A 23,111-nucleotide genomic window follows, 5' to 3' on the forward strand; every position below is an offset into this window, starting at 1 on the left:
GCAGGTGGCTCATTGAGTTGCGCTCGGAGAATGTAGAGGGTCAGTTTGACAGCATAACAGACAGAAATCAAACATGGCTCTCAATAAAAATCACGATGAATCTGGACGTGTCATCATCAACAACTTCGAGGGGTAATGTAGCGGAATCGCACTCCCTATTATCTACATCGCGTTATTGCGCTGCATTTTAAAACAGATAGGCTTTTCATGATTTCACAGATTTATAAAGCAACGACCACATTCAGTTAATCTCTGTATTTACTGTTTATCATGGTATGAACAGTGATAGTCATGTGTTTTGGATCACGTCGGGTGAACCGTTAGATCACACCCATTTATTAGTTTGCTGTGTAGCCTGACTGTCTGACGTTTATGTGTTTATTTTATGCATTATTAAGTTTGTATACTATAAATGCAACCGATAACCAGTTAGATGAGTTGATATTGTTTAAAACAGATCCTGCGCAGCTTTCGAGAACGTTACTATGGCGAAGCCTGAGCTCATGAATATTAATTCAGTCACGCTCAAGTTGCTTGGAAACCTTCCTGCAGCGTTCAGTCACGTAAATTATCTATCTATCTATCTATCTATCTATCTATCTATCTATCTATCTATCTATCTATCTATCTATCTATCTATCTATCTATCTATCTATCTATCTATCTATCTATCTATCTATCTATCTATCTATCTAATCTCCGTCTGTCTGTCTGTCTGTCTGTCTATTTATCTATCTCTGTATCTATCTGTCTATATTCTATCTATCTATCTATCTATCTATCTATCTATCTATCTATCTATCTATCTATCTATCTATCTATCTATCTATCTATCTATCTATCTATCTATCTATCTATGTCTGTATCTATCTGTCTATCTATCTATCTATCTATCTATCTATCTATCTATCTATCTATCTATCTATCTATCTATCTATCTATCTATCTATCTATCTATCTATCTATCTAATCTCCGTCTGTCTGTCTGTCTGTCTGTCTATTTATCTATCTCTGTATCTATCTGTCTATATTCTATCTATCTATCTATCTATCTATCTATCTATCTATCTATCTATCTATCTATCTATCTATCTATCTATCTATCTATCTATCTATCTATCTATCTATCTATCTATCTATCTATCTATCTAATCTCCGTCTGTCTGTCTGTCTGTCTGTCTATTTATCTATCTCTGTATCTATCTGTCTATATTCTATCTATCTATCTATCTATCTATCTATCTATCTATCTATCTATCTATCTATCTATCTATCTATCTATCTATCTATCTATCTATCTATCTATCTATCTATCTATCTATCTATCTATCTATCTATCTATGTGTGTATCTATCTGTCTATTTTCTATCTATCTATCTATCTATCTATCTATCTATCTATCTATCTATCTATCTATCTATCTATCTATCTATCTATCTATCTATCTATCTGTCTATCTGTCTATCTGTCTATATCTCTATCCATCTATCTATCTATCTATCCATCCATCCATCCATCCATGACACACATCTGTCTCTATGCAACCCTGCTCTGACATGTTGCTAATTAGATTGGCCTATCGACAACAGCTACGTTACGTAATAAATATTAATGAGCTCAGCCCTCGCTTTAGTGGGATTCGCATTTGTGCTGTTCAGCCACAGTAGGTCAAGCAATAATCTTCTTAACATTCTTCTTAAAGAAATGACATGTTCTTAAGGAGAATACACTGTTTCACAAGAGCTTGTGTCATATTACACAACTGATTAAGAGATTGTTGACACCGGGAATGACATCATGTCTCTTAATAACACTATATACCCATATGGATATGCTTAACATTAATTGTAACAACAAGTAGTAACAGAATTGAATGTTTCTTATAAAACAAATTGAAGCATTTTACATTATTTATAATGTTTATAAATATTATTTTATTTTATTTACATTTTACATTATTTATAATGATGTATTCAATTATGGATAAATGACACATTTGTTGCATATTATTCCAGTTTAGGGAAAATTCCTTAGTTTACCCGCAATACTTAACTGAGTTGTCTTTCTGACAGTAATATTAATTCAGCCATGTGATAAAAATCATAGCATTTCTGTACAAATGGTTAAGGTTTCATGTTGTTATTTGTTTGTTTGTTTATTTATTTATCATAATGTGAGTTGATTTAAGTATCTATACAGTGTATATTATTTTATCCAACATGTTTCTAAATCATTTTGTAATGCAAAGTGTTAGAATCATCATTCTAAGCTCTTTGCTCTAACATACAAATGTGTATGTGAATTTAAAAGACAACAAAGAGGACTGTGAAGCAAAAGCTAAACTCTTATCTCTCTCAAGACTACTGCCGACTGCCAGGGACCTGTAACAGTACAGTACAAGTCAGAAATATTAGTCCCCCTGTTTATCCCCCCCCCCCCCCCCCAATTTCTGTTTAACGGAGAGAAGGTTTTTCTCAACACATTTCTAAACATGATAGTTTTAATAACTCATCTCTAATAACTGATTTATTTTATCTTTGTCATGATGACAGTAAATAATATTTGACTAGATATTCTAGACATGCTATACAGCTTAAAGTGACATTTAAAGGCTTAACTAGGTTAATTAGGTTAACTAGGCAGGTTAGAGTAATTAGGCAAGTTATTGTATAACGATGGTTTTTTCTGTAGACTATCGAAATAGAAATTAGCTTAAAGGGGCTAATAATTTTGTCCCTAAAATAATTTTAAAAAAATTAAAAACTGCTTTTAATCTAGCCGAAATACAACAAATAAGACTTTCTCCAGAAGAAAAAATATTATCAGACATACTGTGAACATTTCCTTGCTCTGTTAAACATCATTTGGAAAATATTGGAAAAAGAAAAAGGAATTCAAAGGGGGGCGAATAATTCTGACTTCAACTATATATATAAATTTATATGCATAATAATTCACAATAAATAATAACAATTTTGTATTATTTTAATTTCCATTACAGTTTATAATTAACATTTTAATTACCCTTATTTTACATAGCTTTCAATTATTAATTGATATTCATTTTATTATTAATTACATTATATATTACATTAAAATTATAATAATTTATTTAAATTAATTTATTTGTTTTATTTGGCAGGGTCAGTGTACATTAATTAGCATTGCTGCAAATGTTCCAGATTTAGCCAGAAGGCTTTTTTTCATCCATTGTCCCTGGACAGATGTTAAAGTTGTCACCCTAAAAATCAATCATAACCAAGAAACACTAAATAGACATAGTTAGGTAGATCTTTAAAAAATGTATATTGAACAAAATAACCTAAAACACTAACATTATGTAATGGAGATAAGAGTACACTCAAAAAAAAATATACATTTTTTGTTTACTCGTTCAAAATACTTAATTAAAATAAGCTGAAACAACACAATTCCTATTTTTTTATTGGGACAACTTAATTTTCTATGTTCAGTCCACATACATTTGTTAAAAGTGTTAAGTTAACTAAATCGATTTTTTTTTACAGTGCAGTTAAAACATATTTAAACAACAAATCATTAAGATGGCAGGCACAGTTGGTAATATGATCGTACATGCTAAAACAAATGATGATACGTCTGATGTTCTATAAACCTGATTTCTGAATTTTGTCATTATACACTGTAAAACCCAATGAGTTAAGGCAGGGGTGTCAAACTCAATTCCTGGAGGGCCGAAGCCCTGCACAGTTTAGTTGCTCCAACACTCTTACCTGTAGGTTTCAAACAAGCCTGAAGGGCTCAATTAGTTTGATCAGGTGTGTTTAATTAGGGTTGGAACTAAACTGTGCAGAGCTGCGGCCCTTTTAGAACTGAGTTTGACACCTGTGAGTTAAGGTAACTCAAACCATTTGAGGAACTATTTTAAGTACAAAAACTAATCCTAATGAGTACTGTGAACTTAATCCATTTGAGTAAACGAAGCAATTTGTGCACAGTAAAACCCAAAAAATAAAGAGAACTCAAATTAACTGAGTACTGTAAAACCCAGCTAGTTAAGGCAACAAAACATTTGAGTTAAGAAACTATTCTATATGAGTACCGTGAACTTACTCCATTTAAGTTGAAGTACCAGAAAGTACCAGAAGTACCAGAAACCAGTACCAGAAACTTGCGTTCTGTGAATGAACGTCGCCTCGTAGTTCCATCCCAAAGAGGGAAGAAATCACTTTCGCGAACGCTCACGCTCAATCTGCCCAGTTGGTGGAATGAACTCCCTAACTGCATCAGAACAGCAGAGTCACTCGCTACTTTCAAGAAACTACTAAAAACCCAACTATTTAGTCTCCACTACACTTCCTAATCTGCAATTGCTTCTCTGAATATCACACTAACTGTACAAAAAAAAAAAAAAAAAAAAACTAATACTACTAATACTTCCCCTCTTAGACTTTACAGACCTGAAACTTGCCTATAGCACTTATTCATTGTTGCCCTTATAGTTGTGTAAATTGCTTCCTTGTCCTCATTTGTAAGTCGCTTTGGATAAAAGCGTCTGCTAAATGACTAAATGTAAATGTAAAATGTAAGTAATGAGGTGTTTAATTAACTCATTACCTTCAACACTGAGTTCAAAACCTTTTTCAAATGAGTAGAATTAACTTTCAGTCAATTTTGAGTTAACTACACTCATTTCGTTTGCTAAAGTTGACTGTTGGCTTTATTATTATATATTCATTTACAATTTATGTGATTTCCTTTGTTATTATTTATAGTGCTTTATAATAGACAAGTGTTCTTAAAACCGAAGCTGATCCTGATATTCTTGAAGGCTATAAACAGTCTTTGTTTCCTTATCCACAATGGCCGAGCTTGTTTTGATCATTACGTGTTGTCACAGAAAGTGCTGACTGTATTACAGTGAATATGTTTTCCTCCAGTGTCCTGATGTCATATGAGAATGTGGAGCTGGTGTTCAGTGACAGCGAACGCTTGCCGGACGCCTTCAGAAAGAGCAAGAAGGGAAGCATCTACCTGACACCTTACAGGGTACGCAAGACAACGAGAACCATCATGATTATTAAATGATTATTAGGACAGAGCCAGTTATAGAATCAAAGTAGTAAATTATATTTAAAGGTCCCATAAAATGCTTTGAAGTGTTTGAAGCTCCCATAATGCAATTCAAAAGCATAAATAATTGGCGAAATGATTCTTCTTTATTATTAATTTTACAGTGTATAATGAAGGTAGTACACACTCTTTAAGCTTATTATTATTATTATTATTAGGGTAAACCAATATGGATTGTCTCCTTATTGGTTGTAGGATGAATCTGATATATTTATGTTGTTGTGCTCCTCTGTTGTCACTGTTTTTCATCTGCTGATGTGTTTGGTCTTCAGGTCATCTTCCTGACTAAAGGAAAAGATCCTCTGCAGTCTTTCATGATGCCCTTCTATCTTATGAAGGGCTGCGAGGTCAAGCAGCCTGTGCTCGGTGCAAATTACATCAAGGGCACAGTCGGCGCAGAGTCTGGAGGTAAAATTACTATGAATTACTATAATATAAACCAATTAATAAAATAAATATAACACCATCGTTAATGTGCAAACAGACAGAGTAGCTGAGAATAATAATAGTAAAATAATAATAGTTGAAAATAAAACTGTTGCCATTGTTTACTACATTTGGTCAATTAGCAGATGCTTTTGTCTAAAGCGACTTACAACTGATGAGGCATTCAGCGATTCAATAAAAAACAGGCAATATTCATTCATTCATTTTCTTGTCGGCTTAGTCCCTTTATTAATCTGGGGTCACCACAGCGGAATGAACCGCCAACTTTTTCCAGCAAGCAAACTCCACACAGAAACGCCAACTGAGCCGAGGATCAGAGAATTAAGTGAAAAAGTAAGGAGGAGGGAGGATTTTTCTTAATTCTTTAGATAGATTAGTGTGTTTTACAGGTGGTTTGTCAAGCCCACTCACCTGTATAAAGCTCACTTCATAAATGCATAATGATTATTTAGCCAGCGGCTAGCTCTCTGCAACTCTCACATGGTCGCCCACTGAAGCTAAGCAGGGCTGCGCCCGGTCAGTTCCTGGATGGGAGACCACATGGGAAAGCTAAATTGCTGCCGGAAGTAGTGTTAGTGTGACCAGTAGGGGGCTCTCAACCTGTGCTCCGTGTGGGTCCTAATGCCCCAGTATAGTGATAAGGACTCTATATTGCTCAGTGAGCGGCGTCTTTTAGATGAGACGTTAAACCGAGGTCCCGACTCTTTGTGGTCGTTAAAAAATCCCAGGACGTCCTTCGAAAAAGAGTAGAGGTTTAAGGCCAAATCTGCCCACTGGCCTCTGTCCATCATGGCCTCCTAACCATTCGCATATCATAATTGGCTTCATCACTCTGTCTCCTCTCCACCAAGCAGCTGGTGTGTGTTGTGCGGTCTGGTGCAATATGGCTGCCGTCGTGTCATCCAGGTGGATGCTGCACACTGGTGGTGGATGAGGAGATTCCCCCCTATTGTGTTAAGCGCTTTGTTTGTCTAGAAAAGTGCTATACAAATGTAAGGAATTAATATATATATAAATTCTGTTAAGATGTTGAGTGATACATCAATAAAAATGACTAAAAGTTAAACTTTGTATAACTTAAAAAAATTATTTAAAACCTGATCAACTTATAAAAATAAGTTAAAGCAGCATAAAAATATTTGTTATCTCGACCAATTGATTTTATGTTTACATTGAGTTAAGTAGTTTGAGTTGAGTAAGTTGAGATGACTAGAAAAGTTCATTTGATTCAACTTAAAAAGTTAAATCAGCAAGATTTTTTACTGTACTAAAACATTTATTAAAATATGTTCACTAATTGGCGATGCAGTGGCACAGTAGGTAGTGCTGTCGCTCACAGCAAGACGGTCGCTGGTTCGAGCCTCGGCTGGGTCAGTTGGTGTTTCTGTGTGGAGTTTGCATGTTCTCTCTGTGTTCGCGTGGGTTTCCTCCGCGTACTCTGGTTTCCCCCACAGTCCAAAGACATGCGTTGCAGGTAAATTGGGTAGGCTAAATTGTCCGAACTGTTTGAGTGTGAATGAGAGTGTATGGATGTTTCCCAGAGATGAGTTGCCGTTGAAAGGGCATCCGCTGTGTAAAACACGTGCTTGATAAGTTGGCGGTTCATTCCACTGTGGCGACCCTGGATTAATAAAGGGACTAAGCCGACAAGAAAATGAATGATAAATGAATGTTCATTAATTGTACGTATAAAAGACAACTTAAATGTTAAAAGATGAACTAAGTATAAATAAGATGAAATAAAAATGTAAAGTTGAAGTGCAAAAAAAGCTTACATGAAGCTAAATAGAAATTGAAAACATTAAAGAATATTAAATAATTTATATATAAATTATAATATATATTAAATAAAAAAAAAAAACTACTAAAAATGTGAATTGGCGGCACGGGGGCTCAGTGGTTAGCACTGTCGCCTCACAGCAGGAAGGTCACTGGTTTGAGCCTTGGGTGGGTTAGTTGGCGTTTCTGTGTGTAGTTTGCATGTTCTCCCCGTGTTGGCATGGGTTTCCTCTGGGTGCTCCTGTTTCCTCCACAGTCCAAACACATGCGCTATAGGTGAATTGGCTACTAAATTGGCCATAATGTCTGAGTGTATGAATGTGAGAGTGTATGGGTGTTTCCCAGTTCTGGGCTGCGGCTGGAAGGGCATCCGCTGTGTAAAACATATGCTTGAATAGTTGGCGGTTCATTCCGCTGTAGCAACCCCTGATAAATAAGGGACTAAGCTGAAGGAAAATGAATGATTGAATGAATGAACGAATGAATAAACATTCATTCATTAATTTTCTTGTTGGCTTAATCCCTTTATTAATTCGGGGTCGCCACAGCGGAATGAACCGCCAACTTATCCAGCAAGTTTTTTTTACGCAGCGGATGCCGTTCCAGCTGCAACTCATCTCTGGGAAACATCCACACACACACACACACACACACACACACACACACACACACACACACACACACACACACACACTCATACACTACAGACAACTTGGTCTACCCAATTCACCTGTACCGCATGTCTTTGGACTGTGGGGGAAACCAGAGCACCCGGAGGAAACCCACGCGAATGCAGGGAGAACATGCAAACTCCACACAGAAACGTCAACTGAGCCGAGGTTCGAACCAGCGACCTTCTTGCTGTGAGGCGACAGCACTACCTACTGCGCCACTGCCTCGCCTGAATAAACATAAATTAACTAAAAAAAAAGAAAAAAAAAAGGCAGTTTCGTATACCATGTGAACAGACAAAAGTAATCAGATCAAGACTCTTCTTGAATTTTGATTTCAATCAAATGTAGAGTCCTGGTTTGAGTTAATCTGAACATGAAAAGGAAGCACACATGTACTTGTGGGGAAGTAAACAGGTCTACAGTATAGCATGTACTGTAAATATACTGTAAATATAAGTGTGTTTGCATTATTGTTCCAGGTGGTTGGGAAGGATCTGCAACCTTCAAGCTGATCTTTAGCGCTGGAGGAGCGATCGAGTTTGGCCAGCGCATGTTACATGTGGCAGAGCAGGGTACGTTTGTGCTCAACCAGTTTCAAATTAAGAGTCTCATCATTAAGCAGTCAAACTGATGTGGATGTGCATGACCTCTCTTTCTTTACCTCAGCATCCAGAGGGCAACCGGTGACTGTAAACTTCGGCTGTCCTTACATGGCGAACGGTGCGTACGCTTTTCCTCCACCTCCTCCTGCTAACGGCATGTATCCTGCCGGGCCTCCTCCACCTGGATACGCCTACCCTGGACCTCCACCTCCAGGTAATAACATGCACTTAAAGTCCACATCAACTGGAAGCTTGTTTTTCTTTCATATTGTGACGCAGTTCCTAGAAAAACAGAATATTAAGCGAGCAAACAGTGGGCGTGGCTTGTTTTTTCTTCTGCGATCTGATTGGATGTAGAAAAATTGGTGTTTCATTCTGAAAGATGGTGAAAAGAGTTTGGGGAGCATTATTACAACCTCACAGTCTCCTCCTTACCATGTTATTTTGTGTGCTTTAGGTGGGTTTTACCCCAGTCCTCCTGTGTTTGATGGACCAGCAGCCTACATGCCTCCTCCTCCATACACTGCTCCAGTGGATCATGCTCCGCTCGACCCAGACCTGCCCAGAACCGCTGCTGGTATGACCCACACTGACCCACTTCTAGAAGATGCTGAACTTCTGCAGCCAGATTCTTAAAGGGATAGTTCACGCAAAAAAAGAAATTTGTTTACCATTTATTTGCACTCAAGTGGCTCTAAAGCTGGAATTATACTCGTTCCTGGCGCCGCATCGCGCACCTTTGCTGACTGCGTGCGCACCTCGCAAAACGGATGAGGCTTTTATACTCGCCGCGTTCGCCGTTGTGATAATCTTTAAAACGACAGGGGCGGTCAAAAAAAACCCACCCTAAAATTAGACGGATAAACAGAGAAGTTTCCGGAAGTACGTCATATCATAATGTCATTCAATATTTTTTTAAACTAATTATTTTGTATTGTTTTTATAAAGTATTTTAATGATTATAAGCATTTTTATAACCATTTAAGTCTTTTTTAATCAAACTTTAATGCATCACTTGCTTTTGTCCATAACTCGGACAGTTTTACTTTTTAAAGTTTCACAAGAGAAAATGAGTTCCTCTACAAATATATCTTTATTATGGCAAGAATAAAAGCAAAAAATAAAAAGTACTTACTAAAAAAATACAGATTTATTTTTTTTTTTAGATTTAGCCCGATCCATAAACATACGTTAGTGTAAAAGCTATGACTGGTGGAAAAACATATTCTGTAATTGTATACCTGAGTCTTCAATTTTGCCATGATTTCTTTTGGCATAAACAAACTTATCCCTCAGGTTTTTCCAATTTTTTGAACATAAACTTTCCTCCTTTCCCACTGCTGTTGTTATTTGTAGCAAATAATTATTAGTCATCACTTGCTTTTGTTTATATCTCGAACAGTTATACCTATTACAATTTATTAAAATATTAATGACAACAGAACTTGAGTCGCTCTACAAATAAATGTTATATTATCGCAAAAATAAAAGCAAAAAAAAAGCACACTGACTAAAAACACTGACTGTTTTTTTAGATTTAGCCCGCTCCACAATTCACACATTACTGTCTGGCTAGTTTCTGTCCTCTACTTATGCTAAAAAGGAAATGATGGTCCAAAATTCCTGACCATTATCACCAATAAAGCCCAGAGAAACAGTCCATCAGTATATCTATTCCTTTCCAGTTATCAAAAATGATTTTATGACTTCATTATAATTTTTAAACTATTAAATAGTTTTTAATACAAAATTAAACTAAATACATCCGTGTAAAAACCTATGACTGGTGGAAAAACAGATTCTGTAATTGTGTACATTTTGTCATGGCCTCTCTTGGTTTTTAATAAACTTATCCTTCAGGTTTTTCCAAACCTTTTAACAAAAACTTTCTCCTTTCCCACTGCTGTTGCAATTTCTAGCCAAGAATTATTGATCATATGATTATCTCTCTGATCACGGGTCATAAGATGTGTGTACAGTTGTATTGTTTCAGATAAAATCTCTTCAAAGTGGTTCATATTCAACTCAAATCAGTTGCGGCGCCGCGCGCACTCTTCGCTCGAGTATCAAAAAATCCCCATGCGCACCGCCAGCCGAAATCATGCTGCGCACACCCAAAGCAAACCACCGCAAACTCCGCGATGACGTCACATTCGCCGTGCGCACTCAAGCGAACAAGCGGACGCGTCGAGTAAAAACCAGGCTTTAAGCTTAAAGGCACAGTTTACCTAAAAAAAAGTTATTTACTTTTTACTTTTACCTTCATGACTTTCTTTCTTCAGTTCAACACAAAATACAAGATATTTTGAATAAAACTGAAAATCTGTAACCAAAGACTTCCACAAACAAATACTATGGAAGTCAATGGTTACAGCTTTCCATCAAAAATACATATATTTTTTGTGTTTAACAGAAGAAAGAAACACATAAGGGTTTAAAACATGTATAGGGTCAGCAAGTGATGACAGAATTTTTAAGTTAGGGAGAACTGCCCTTTGAGTATCTTTTTTTCTGTTGAACCTAAAAGAAGATATTGTGAAGAATGCTGGAGACTGGTAACCATTGACTTCTATAGTATGAGAAAAAAGATACTATTGAAGTCTATAGATAATGGTTTCCAACACTGATATCTTCACTTTGAGTTGATTCTTCTGTTAAACACAAAGGAAGTAAATTATGGCAGAATTGTTATTTTGGGTGAATATCCCTTTAAGAAATTTATCTCTTAAAATAAATCCTGAGATGTTTTTAAGAACGTTCTTTTGTTGAATTCTTGGGAAAAACCTTACGATGTCTTGTTTTTAAAGTCGGCATGGAATGGAGGTTAAGATTTTCCCTTTTTACTCCAACATGACATACCAAAATTTGGCCTGAAAAGGGAAAAATGTAGGCAGGTGCATGATTTCATCCTTTTGAAACCAATTGGATTGTTGGAATGTGGGAAGTTGACAAAATGATAGCTCCGCCCTAAAGGACTAATAGCTCCACCTTAAAGATCTGATAGTTCCCCTCTAAAGCACTGATAGCTCCACCCTTACGGACTGATAGCTCCGCCCTAAAGGACTAATAGCTCCACCCTAAAGGTCTGATAGCTCCCTTCTAAAGCACTGATAGCTCCAACCTAACGGACTGATAGCTCCGCCCTAAAGGAATAATAGCTCCACCCTAAAGGTCTGATAGCTCCCCTCTAGCTCCACCTTAAAGGACTGATAGCTCCACCCTAAAGGACTGATAGCTCCCCTCTAAAGAACTGATAGCTTTGCCCTAAAGGACTGATATCTCCACCCTAAAGGACTGATAACTCCACCCTAATGGACTGATAGCTCCACCCTACATGACTGATATCGCCATCCTAAAAACTAGCTCCGCTCCGAAGTGAAAAAAATTAATGAATTGCACAGATACATTGTTTAGGACAAGCACTCCTTTATAAAAATAAAAATAAGAGTAAATTTTGATTTCATGCCGACTTTAAGAACATTTATTTTATTCATACTAATAAAATTAAATCAACAAATTCATTACCACTAGATTTAAACTCCCGTTATTATGACTAACTTCATCAAGTACATGTAGCAGCCACATCCCAGATACTTTTTTAATAAAACATAATAGTTTTAACATAAAGTAAAGGGATAAAGTACATCCAGCCGGTTGTTACTGCAGAATATCATGGTTGACCAATTTCAGAGAGCCATGTAATAATAATGTTTGAAAAAACGGTAATCTCATTAGCAGTCTTAAACCTTTGTGAATCTATGACTAGTTGGCAGATATTTTAATCTTGAAAAGCTATTTATTTAGGATTTGTTGTTCTAGCGGAGGCAAAAGCAGCTGAAGCAGCAGCCAGTTCCAGCGCTAACACCACTTACACTCCAACACACGTTTACCTGCCGGAGGTGAGTTTATCAACCTGTTAACCAAGTCCAAATGGTTTACTTTGTGTGACCTGTTAACAAGTTTAACCAGTTTACCTGCTAACAAGGTCTATATACACAGCTGTGTTCAATCCATTAACAAAGTTCATATAAAACAAAGCCTATATGCAAACAATTCAAATGTGTTAAACTGAAATTATAACCTGATTCAATGTAGATGGATGGACGGATGGACAGACAGACAGACAGACAGAGAGATAGATAGATAGATAGATAGATAGATAGATAGATAGATAGATAGATAGATAGATAGATAGATAGATAGAAAGGTAGATAGACAGACAGACAGACAGACAGACAGACATAGATAGATAGACAGACAGACAGACAGACAGACAGACAGACAGACAGATAGATAGATAGATAGATAGATAGATAGAGATAGATAGATAGATAGATAGATAGATAGATAGATAGATAGATAGATAGATAGAAAGGTAGATAGACAGACAGACATAGATAGATAGATAGATAGATAGATAGATAGATAGATAGATAGATAGATAGATAGATAGATAGATAGATAGATAGATAGATAGATAGATAGATAGATAGATAGATAGATAGATAGATAGATAGATCGAGATAGACAGATAGACAGACAGATAGATAGATAGATAGATAGATAGATAGATAGATAGATAGATAGATAGATAGATAGATAGAGATAGACAGATAGATAGAGATAGACAGATAGATAGATAGACAGACAGACAGACACACAGACAGATAAGATAGACACAGACAGATAGATAGATAGATACAGACAGACAGACAGACAGACAGACAGATAGATAGATAGACACAGACAGACAGATAGACAGACAGACAGACAGACAGACAGACAGATAGATAGATAGATAGATAGATAGATAGATAGATAGATAGATAGATAGATAGATAGATAGATAGATAGATAGATAGATAGATAGATAGATAGATAGATAGATAGATAGATAGACAGACAGACAGACACAGACAGATAGATAGTGTTTATAAATAGTGTTTTCACTTTGCAGGACAAGCCTCCGCCATACTCCCCATCTGATGACAAGAAGAACCAGTAGACGCATCGTCTGCTCAGGCTCTGCTCTCCGCTCATGCCCTTCATCTCATCCTCTCAGCATCTCCAGTTCTACATCACCCACAGAATTCCACCCAGCAGGGGGCGCCACGCTGCATTCACATAACCTGGCTCACATAGACGGACGAGAGGGAGTACAATAACAGCCAATAAAAGAGAGAAACAGAGACTGACTGCTTTCCAGATGCAAAGACGAACCCACAGTAAAGGACTGAGCTTTTCTCAAGTTGGAAAAAGGCATATTTGTTGATTTACTATAGAGGGATAGAGTGAGAATGATAACATTTTATTTATTTATTTAAAGTGTTTAGGATGAGCTCAAAACACTGGGGTGCTTACATTAACAGCTCTTTTTGGGTTAAAGTTAGGATTCAACTGCTGGTTTGTTGGATTATCTGTACATTCCGTCTAATGCTTTTCTTAATTAACACTTTTTTTGTTGGGTATACTGTTTCAGAATATTCTGACCCCCCCCCCATTTTTCCCCAGTTGCTGTTTGAAGGAAAACAAGCTGGTTAGAGTAATTAGGCGTCATCGTATAACAGTATTTGTTCTGTAGACAATCTATAAAAAAAATTGCTTAAGGGGGCTACAAAGCATGTCAAAGATGGCGGAGAACCAAAACAAAATCTCCCAAAAGTTAGCCGATTTAACTCATAAAGAACTTCGTTTTGGCCAAATTTTAATCGAAATTATGTAATTTCAGTGCTTTATTTAATTTCATTTGAGGTACACCGTGGCCTTCAACAAAACCATCCAGCTACAAGGAGGAAACAATGAAATATTTGATTTGAAGTAAGGAAGCTTTTGAATATCTGAAGAAAAAAAAAATCTCAGATCAGGGACTTGTTTATGTCAAAAGCAGTGGGCGGAGCTAAACAGACTTATGTCACAGAGAGTGGGCGAAGCTAAACAGGGACTTGTTTATGTCAAAAGCAGTGGGCGGAGCTAAACAGAGACTTATGTCACAGAGAGTGGACGGAGCTAAACAGGGACTTGTTTGTCACAAGGAGTGGGCGGAGCCAAACAAGCATTTGTTTGTTACAGAAAGTGGGCGGGGCTAAACAGGGACTTGTTTATGTCACAAGGAGTGGGCGGAGCAAACAAGCACTTGTTTGTCACAGAGAGTGGGCGGAGCTAAACAGGGACTTGTTTATGTCACAGGGAGTGGGCGGAGCTACAAATTACTGTGGCATGCTTTGCTTGCTGCAACTCTCTGATTGGTGGATTTTTGAAGTGGGAAAATAGCGTATTTAATGACGTATAGATGGACTGTTTATTTTTTTTGCAAGTTGCACAAGAATTTAGGATGAGCCGGGCTTAATTTGTGCTGGAACATTCGTGATCGGGCACTTCTGAAATCTGATCTGGCACCTCATTAAACCGATCCCCCTCCTCACATGCACCCCCGCTCTTCACTTTCATCCGTGACACCTCTGCTTTGGAAACACACCGGATCTGCTACACTGATCTCTTCCGGGACCTTGCAATTTACAAATTAAGCACTGCGGATGAGCCCAAAAACACTGGGCTGTTCTCATTACAGCTCTTTTCCAGTGAAAGTTAACACTCGATGGCTGGAATATTGGATTTTCTGCTTGCCTGCTAATCAAAACTCAACTAATCTCCTCAAATCTCATGAAAATGAATGATTTCTGGTCATTTATTTGCTGCAGATTAATGCTAAAGCACTTTAGCTGTACATTATATCTAATGCATTTCTTAACTAACTTTTTGTCTTAGTTTTAATGCATTAGTTTTGCCCACTTTATCATCATTGCAAAGTATTCTCGAGATGTTATGAAAACTTACATTCAAGTGCTGTATTGCATCAACAAAACCAACCAAGCAGCATCAAAACAATACAAACATCGATCTGAACCAAAGAAACCATGGGAATCTGACCAAAAACATAAAACAATTGGCATACATAGAGACCAAATGATGTCACATGCTGTACTTTATCTTAGTGGGCGGAGCTAAAAATATACTATGGTGCACTTTGCTTGCTGCGACTCTCTGATTGGTGGATTTAATGCACTGCATTATGGGAAATGTAGTTTTTTTGCACCAATTAAAGTTTTTGTAAAGTGATTTTCACGATAAGTATCGTTCCCGAAAGCAGCTGTACAAATAAATGTGCATTATAACATTAGTCAAAATCAAGTACAGTACATCCGTCAAGCATACACAATTAATCTACAGACATACAATGATATACAAAAATGTGTTATCTAATTTTGCTAGTGAACATGATTAGGATGTTGGATTCACATATGGGTTTAAGAAAAGCAAATACAACCTCAGAGCTCATCACAGGTCTGCTGCTGTCATAGAATCCATTTCCCTATGGTGAAAATGACTGGAGTTATCACTTCTGGAGTTCTGATTCTTGAATCTGATTGGACGAGCTGTTGGTTTGTCATTGGAATCACTTTCATTGCCTATGAAAACAGTAATCAGCAATTCTGTGTCTGAAATCACAAACACTACATGATGAAGCTCCTTCTCTTGTCTTGGCGTCTCTGTAGCATGCAGCTAAAAAGTTTGACTAAAGATGCACTTTAACCCAACACGCACCTTCAGTCTCCTGGACGGCGTTTGTTGACATTCATTTCCAATATTTATTTAAGAATTCAACTAATCAGTTATGCATGGTCTGGACTGTATTGTCTTAAAGTGTATTTTATTAAAGTAAACCTGTACAAGTAGAATCTTGTATGGACGTCTCGCTCATCATTATTCATCATAAATATCCACATGAGTTCACATTCATCTGTAAAGGTCTCTCAGGAGGAAAAACGAAACACCAGGACTGGACGATACACTTCATTATTCCCAAAGATGGCCCAGACGGCTTGTGCAAATTATAACGAATCATTTTCTAATACTCAAAACAGTCTCCCAATATTAAGCATAATTAGTGCATGACTTCATCTCCGATCTCAAGTACACGACAACAGGAATTAATCCCATATCATAAATGTAACGCATCCAGTGTTTAAACATTTACTGGCTCCTTATTGGACGGCTGTGTTCAGAATAGCAGGCGGATGCTGTTTTTGCAGGATGTATACTGCAAAAAAATAGACCGTATATAACAAATAACACAACTCATATGTGCTAGATTTTCCATTTACAAAGCGATGAATGAAAATAAATCAACCGAATCAACGCTGATTGTTTTAATTTCTCCTGTTTGGTTAAATTTCAATGGAGTAAATGGAAATGCAAACCTCATTCACAAGATGATACCTGTATCTGGACATCACTAGATAGATAGATAGCTAGATGGATGGATGGATGGATGGATGGATGGATGGATAGATAAGTAAATAAAGGGATCAATGGATAGATAGATAGATAGATAGATAGATAGATAGATAGATAGATAGATAGATAGATAGATAGATAGATAGATAGATAAATAGATAGATAGATAGATAAGTAAATAAAGGGATCAATGGATAGATAGATAGATAGATAGATAGATAGATAGATAGATAGATAGATAGATAGATAGATAGATAGATAGATAGATAGATAGATAGATAGATAGATAGATAGATAGATAGATAGATAGATAGATAAACAAAGTGGCATCTGAAATGTTGGACTGTAATGTACTACAAACAAAAGAGTTTATAATACATACTGGGCAGTTTCCGGGCAATAGTAGGAAATATTGATCTATATTTTTATTTAATGCCATGTCAGCAAAACATGACAAAATATTTCCTAAAAAATAAACAAAAATAAATAAATAAATCACAAACAAATGATAAATAAATTAAATATGATTATTTTTAATGTTAATATATGCTAACAATTCTAATTTTAAAATCCTGGTGGCGATCTATAAAAAGTATTAATAATGAATAAACAGTAACATTAATTGAGTGTTTTTTACTTGCAGGGTTTCCACAGGTTTCATCAAGTCAAATTTAAAACTTAAGACCATTTTAAGACCATTATGAATGAAATTTCAGACTTGCACAAGGCAAAACGCTTAAGATTATTTATGGCCCATTTAAAACCTTAAAAAAAAAACACTAAAAACAAATAATATTGTAAAAAAGATAATTAAATCATATTAATAAGTAAATAAAGTTAATCAATAAACATTTCTTAAAATGATTATTGAAATATTCATTAAAAAAAATTGGACATAAAATGATTTAAGACCTACAACACGATGTTTCAGTGGATTTAAGACCTTTTAAGGCCTAAAATTAGGTTTTCAAAATTTAGGACATTTCAAGACTTAAGACCCTGCAGATACCCTGAGTAGTTTTATACCTAAATATAACAATAAAACCACCAGTAGGTGGCGACACCTCCCTGTCTTAATCAGTGATACCTTGAATAATTCATTCAAATGATTTATTCAATGATTCATTTAGAAAGGAATCAAGTGACTCTCTACAAATGATTCTTTGACTTAAATTGTTAAAAACAGAGGCTGCGTCTGAAATTGCCAACTAAGTAGGCAGGTACTACATTTGAATTGAAGTGTACTACACGACAGTTAGAAAAGTACGTTCTATACAGTATGAATATCAGTAGTATGAATGGAACTCGGATGTACGACATCATCCATTTTGTCATGATCAAGTGACCGACTTGCGTCAGTTGCATGGCTTCACTCTCATTCATAAATTCTATTGTGGTGCATCATGAGATAGCGTAGAATCCCTTGGATGCGCACTTCAGAATTTTGCCGAAAGTAGTAGGTCATTCGAGTACTTCTCGCATACTGTTTTTTGAATTCTATAGCTGCGTCCCAAAAAGCACACTATACAGTTATGCACTTAACAGCATAGTATATATATGTAGTGTGGTATAAAACACTAATGATTTTTGTACTAAGTGGAAATTCAAACCGTTTCCTAGAAGACATTTGACGGTTGTCAAATTAGCTAAAAAAATGTCCAAACTACCAAATAATACCTGCCATGAGTATAATTGCACCGGAGGCGCTATAATCACTCTCGTAGGAGAATTTTGCTTTCACAATCCAAATTAAATTAAGTAATCCAACATCAGTGCTCGATATCTCCGCCCTTTGGGGATGGATTTCGGACACAACCAGAACTATCTTTTGTTTGAAAATACTTTGTTAAAACTGAAAAAATACAATATAGGGTCTAAAATTGAACTTTTCTTGAACGGTTTGTCAATATTTGTTGAACTATTTTGTAAAATAAATCACATTTGCAATGGCGGAATTTGTTTTTGCGTTCATAACTTGAATTACACGCTTATCCTAGCTACATTCTAATAGGATTCAATACCTATCAATGCTATTAAACTTTAAAGATGTGTTTTTGTACATTTTTAGTGAAGTGAGAGACATGCATTCATTCATTCATTTTCTTTCATTCAGCCTTCGTGCTGTGAGGCGACAGCACTACCTACTGCGCCACTGGATCGCCAGTGAGAGACATATTCCTTAATAATGTCATCTCATACTTCATTAAAACATCACACGCATACTTAACAGCACACTAATAGAGTAAACTATTCTGAACACAGCCAGTGAGATTGAAATTAAAGTAATTTCACCTTCATTTTCAAGGATGTCAATATCTGAAGTGTTATAATCAGTAATGTAGCTAAACTCTGCAACAAATAAACAAAGTACTACTAAACCCCAAACTGTAGAAACATGTAGAAATACAAAAATCACCATTACGAGAATCCTACAAATCACATAGAAATGAACACAGTGTTTGTCCTCCACGACTGAAGCTTTAAAAACTACTAATATGATTCATACCCTAGAGGGGATACAGCAGAAAACAGTCGTGATCTCTCTTGAACACAACATAAAACCAAAGTGCACAGCCGGCCCTCAAACACAAGCTCATCTTAGAAGTTGTAACCATGTACCAACCATGATTTGGCCACAAGAAAAGCGACAATTTATGCTAGAAGCACACTCTATGAGGAGTGCAAACATCGATGTGGACAGATTTCCCACACTTGGAAAACATCACATTTAAACTCATTTAAGACGGCATCATCTAGTGTGTCATGATGCTGTAATTCAGTACTAATCAATACTGAAATTTTAATAACGTCCATTTCTCGCTAACACTTGAGCGTGTTCTTAAACAGCGCTGATTGGTCATTGTGTTCACGTGCTCAACAGAAATGACTGTGATTGGCTTTGATGGTCATCAGTTCACTGAACTCAACGCTGTTTACTGAGTGTAAACACTTCAGTGTCCCTGCATCTGTGGTTTAAGTCACGTCGATCAGCCGGTTCGTCTATAAGCTAACATACGAGCGATCTGCTGATCTCCAGTGTTGCTGTATCTGTGTACGCACCCAGTAAACAGCAGTGAGTTCGGGGAACTGATGACCTTCACGGCCAATCACAGTCATTTCTGTTGAGCACATGAACACAATGGCAAATCAGCGCCAGTCAAGAACGCGCTCAATAGCGTTCAAATGTTAGCAAACCCTGATTTGGAAACAAGAATGGCGACAATTTATGCCAGAAACACACTCTATGAGGTGTGTAAACACAGATGTAGAAAGTTTTCCCACACATGGAAAAGATCACATTTAAACTCATTTAAGACGGCATCATCTAGTGTTGTCATTATGCTGTAATTCAGTACTAATCGATACTGAAATTTTAATAACGTCCATTTCCCGCTAACATTAGAGCGCGTTCTTAAACAGCGCTGATTTGCCATTGTGTTCACATGCTCAACAGAAATGACTGTTATTGGCCGTGAAGGACATCAGTTCACTAGATCACAGTTCACCGCTGTTTACTAAAGTTAACACAGATACAGGGACACTGGAGCATTTCATTTACGCTGATCAGCTGGTTTGTCTATAAGCTGACATACAAGATCCACTGATCAATTGCGGCTTTAAAACTCTCCAGTGTTGCTGTATCTGTGGTTACACTCAGTAAACGGCGGTGAGTTCGGTAAACTAATGAACTTCACGGCTAATCACAGTCATTTCTGTTGAGCATGTGAACACAATGGCAAATCGGCGCTGTTTAATAATGCGCTCAACAGCGCTTAAATGTAAGTGAATCCTGATTTGGCAACAAGAATGGCAACGATTTATGCCAGAAACATACTTTATGAGGTGTGCAAACACCGATGTTGACAGATTTCCCACACATGGAAATGATCCCATTTAAACTCATTTAACACGGCATCATTTAGAGTCATGATACTTGAATTCAGTACTAATCGATACTGAAATTTTAATAACGTCCATTTCCCGCTAACATTTAAGCGCTGTTCAGTGCGTTCTTAAACAGCGCTGATTGGTCATTGTGTTCACATGCTCAACAGAAATGACTGTGATTGGCCAAGAAGGTCATCAGTTCACCAAACTCACCGATGTTTATTGAGTGTAAAACACTTCAGTGTTCCTGCATCTGTGGCTAAAGTCATGTTGATCAGCCGATAGTCTATAAGCTGACTTACGAGCGATTCGCAGATGAATCACGGCTTTAAAACGCTCCAGTGTCCCTGCATCTGTGGTTGCATTCAGTAAACAGCGGTGAGTTTGGTGAACTGATGACCTTCACGGCCAATCACAGTCATTTCTGTTGAGCATGTGAACACAGTGGCAAATCAGCGCTGTTTAAGAACACACTCAACAGCACTCAAATGTTAGCGAATTGTTAGTAAACCCTGATTTGGCCACAAGAATGGCGACAATTTATGCCAGAAACACACTCTATGAGGTGTGTAAACACAGATGTAGAAAGTTTTCCCACACTTGGAAATGATCCCATTTAAACTCATTTAAGACAGCATCATCTAGTGTGTCATGATGCTGTAATTCAGTACTAATCGATACTGAAATTTTAATAACGTCCATTTCCCGCTAACATTTGAGCGATGTTGGTGAACATGTTCTTAAACAGCGCTGATTTGCCATTGTGTTCACATGCACAACAGAAATGACTGTGGTTGGCCATGAAGGTCATCAGTTTACTAAACTCACCGCTGTTTATTGAGTGTAAAACACTTCAGTGTCCCTGCATCTGTGGCTAAAGTCATGTTGATCAGCTGTTAGTCTATAAGCTGACTTACGAGCGATTCGCAGATGAATCGCGGCTTTAAAACGCTCCAGTGTCCCTGCATCTGTGGTTACATTCAGTAAACAGCGGTGAGTTTGGTGAACTGTTGACCTTCACGGCCAATCACAGTCATTTCTGTTGAGCACGTGAACACAGTGGCAAATCAGCGCTGTTTAATGATGCGCTCAACAGCGCTTAAATGTCAGAGAATCCTGATTTGGCAACAAGACTGGCGACAATTTATGCCAGAAACACTCTATAAGGTGTGCAAACACAGATGTCGACAGATTTGGAAAAGATACACATTTAAACTCATTTAAGACGGCTACTGATGATACTGGAATTCAGTACTAATCAATACTTAAATTTTAATAACGTTCATTTCCTGTTAACATTTGAGCGCTGTTGAGCGCGTTCTTAAACAGCTCTGATTGGCTATTGTGTTCACATGCTCAACAGAAATGACTGTGATTGACCGTAAGGGTCATCAGTTCAACACACTGCTGTTTACTCAGTGTAACAAAGATACAGCGACTCTGAAGCATTTCAAAGTCACGCTGATCAGCTGGTTTGTTTATAAGCTGACATACGAGGGATCCGCTGATGAATCACGGCTTTAAAACGCTCCAGTGTCTCTGTAAACGTAGTGATTAACAGCATCATGGTCGCGGTTCACAGAGCGTTACAGTGACCCCCTCCCCAATCCAGCAGGCCGGAAACAGCGCCTGATTAAAGACGCAGTGGAAAGCGTGCAGTCGGACCTGTCCCTCGCTGTAATACGTCAGCGTTCCTGCCTCATAATCCAGCAGCAGGCCGATGCGCAGTGGATGTGTGTTATCCAGCTGTCCCGCCACCGTTTCTTTGCATCCAGCGTGCCAGGCGCTCATCTGCCGCTCATCCAACTGCAGGCTCCAGGACAGATCGTTCATGCCCACCATACAGCGCTTGCCCTTCTGCTTGCGCGGGATGTTGGGATACGTCACGCCTATGTACGCCCACGGTTTGGAGACCTCCAGCTCCCAGTAATGCTGACCGCTGGTGAAGCCTTGGAAACACAACACCTGCCAGGATGGGATGAAATATCCTATTAATATCATATACAGCTAAAGTCATAATTATTAGCCCCCCTGAATTATTATCACCCCTGTTTATTTTTTCCCCCAATTTCTGTTTAACGGAGAGAATATTTTTTCGACACAATTCCAATCATAATAGTTTTATTAACTTATTTCTAATAACTGACTTATTTTATCTTTGCCATGATGACAGTAAATTTTCAAGACACTTCTATACAGCTTAAAGAGACATTTAAAGCTTAACTAGGTTAATTAGGCAGGTTAGAGTAATTAGGCCAGTTATTGTATAATGATGGTTTGTTCTGTAGACTATTGAAAAAAATATTGCTTAAAG

The 23,111-nt window shown here is 37.2% G+C and overlaps 2 protein-coding genes across 9 annotated transcripts in view; one reads left to right on the plus strand and one right to left on the minus strand.

Moving 5' to 3' along the window:
- wbp2 (WW domain binding protein 2) lies at positions 1 to 16,810 on the plus strand. 6 transcript variants are annotated; one of them, NM_001020544.2, is given in 10 exon segments: positions 1 to 132; positions 4,920 to 5,028; positions 5,385 to 5,520; positions 8,492 to 8,584; positions 8,679 to 8,828; positions 9,072 to 9,191; positions 12,434 to 12,513; positions 13,572 to 14,478; positions 14,553 to 14,761; positions 14,802 to 16,355. In NM_001020544.2, coding segments are annotated over 8 exon segments (795 nt in total). In that variant the 5' UTR covers positions 1 to 73; the 3' UTR covers positions 13,620 to 14,478; positions 14,553 to 14,761; positions 14,802 to 16,355.
- The window catches only part of trim65 (tripartite motif containing 65), a 20,126-nt gene continuing 13,316 nt past the window's right edge, over positions 16,302 to 23,111 (minus strand). Inside the window, exons 8-9 of one of the 3 annotated variants that reach the window (XR_015504587.1) lie at positions 22,168 to 22,762; positions 16,302 to 19,796 (exon numbers count right to left, since the gene is read on the minus strand). Coding sequence is in view for 1 of the 3 variants with exons in the window: in XM_087276935.1 (XP_087133061.1) it covers positions 22,361 to 22,762 (402 nt within the window). In the remaining 2 variants the exon portion in view is untranslated. Of the gene's footprint in view, positions 22,763 to 23,111 lie in introns of all 3 variants that reach the window. The other 2 variants (XR_015504586.1, XM_087276935.1) reach the window with 2 other exon arrangements.

This window comes from Danio rerio, chromosome 12, assembly GCF_052040795.2.
Source record: "Danio rerio strain M-AB ecotype USA chromosome 12, GRCz13ab, whole genome shotgun sequence".
NCBI lineage: Eukaryota > Metazoa > Chordata > Actinopteri > Cypriniformes > Danionidae > Danio > Danio rerio.

Excerpts from the sequence above, each read along its gene's own strand:
- wbp2 (XM_087275106.1), top strand. The coding sequence starts at position 74 with ATGGCTCTCAATAAAAATCACGATGAATCTGGACGTGTCATCATCAAC. Across the intron at positions 133-4,919 it reads ATCATCAACAACTTCGAGGG|TGTCCTGATGTCATATGAGA; the intron begins GTAATGTAGCGG and ends GTTTTCCTCCAG. Across the intron at positions 5,029-5,384 it reads TCTACCTGACACCTTACAGG|GTCATCTTCCTGACTAAAGG; the intron begins GTACGCAAGACA and ends TTTGGTCTTCAG.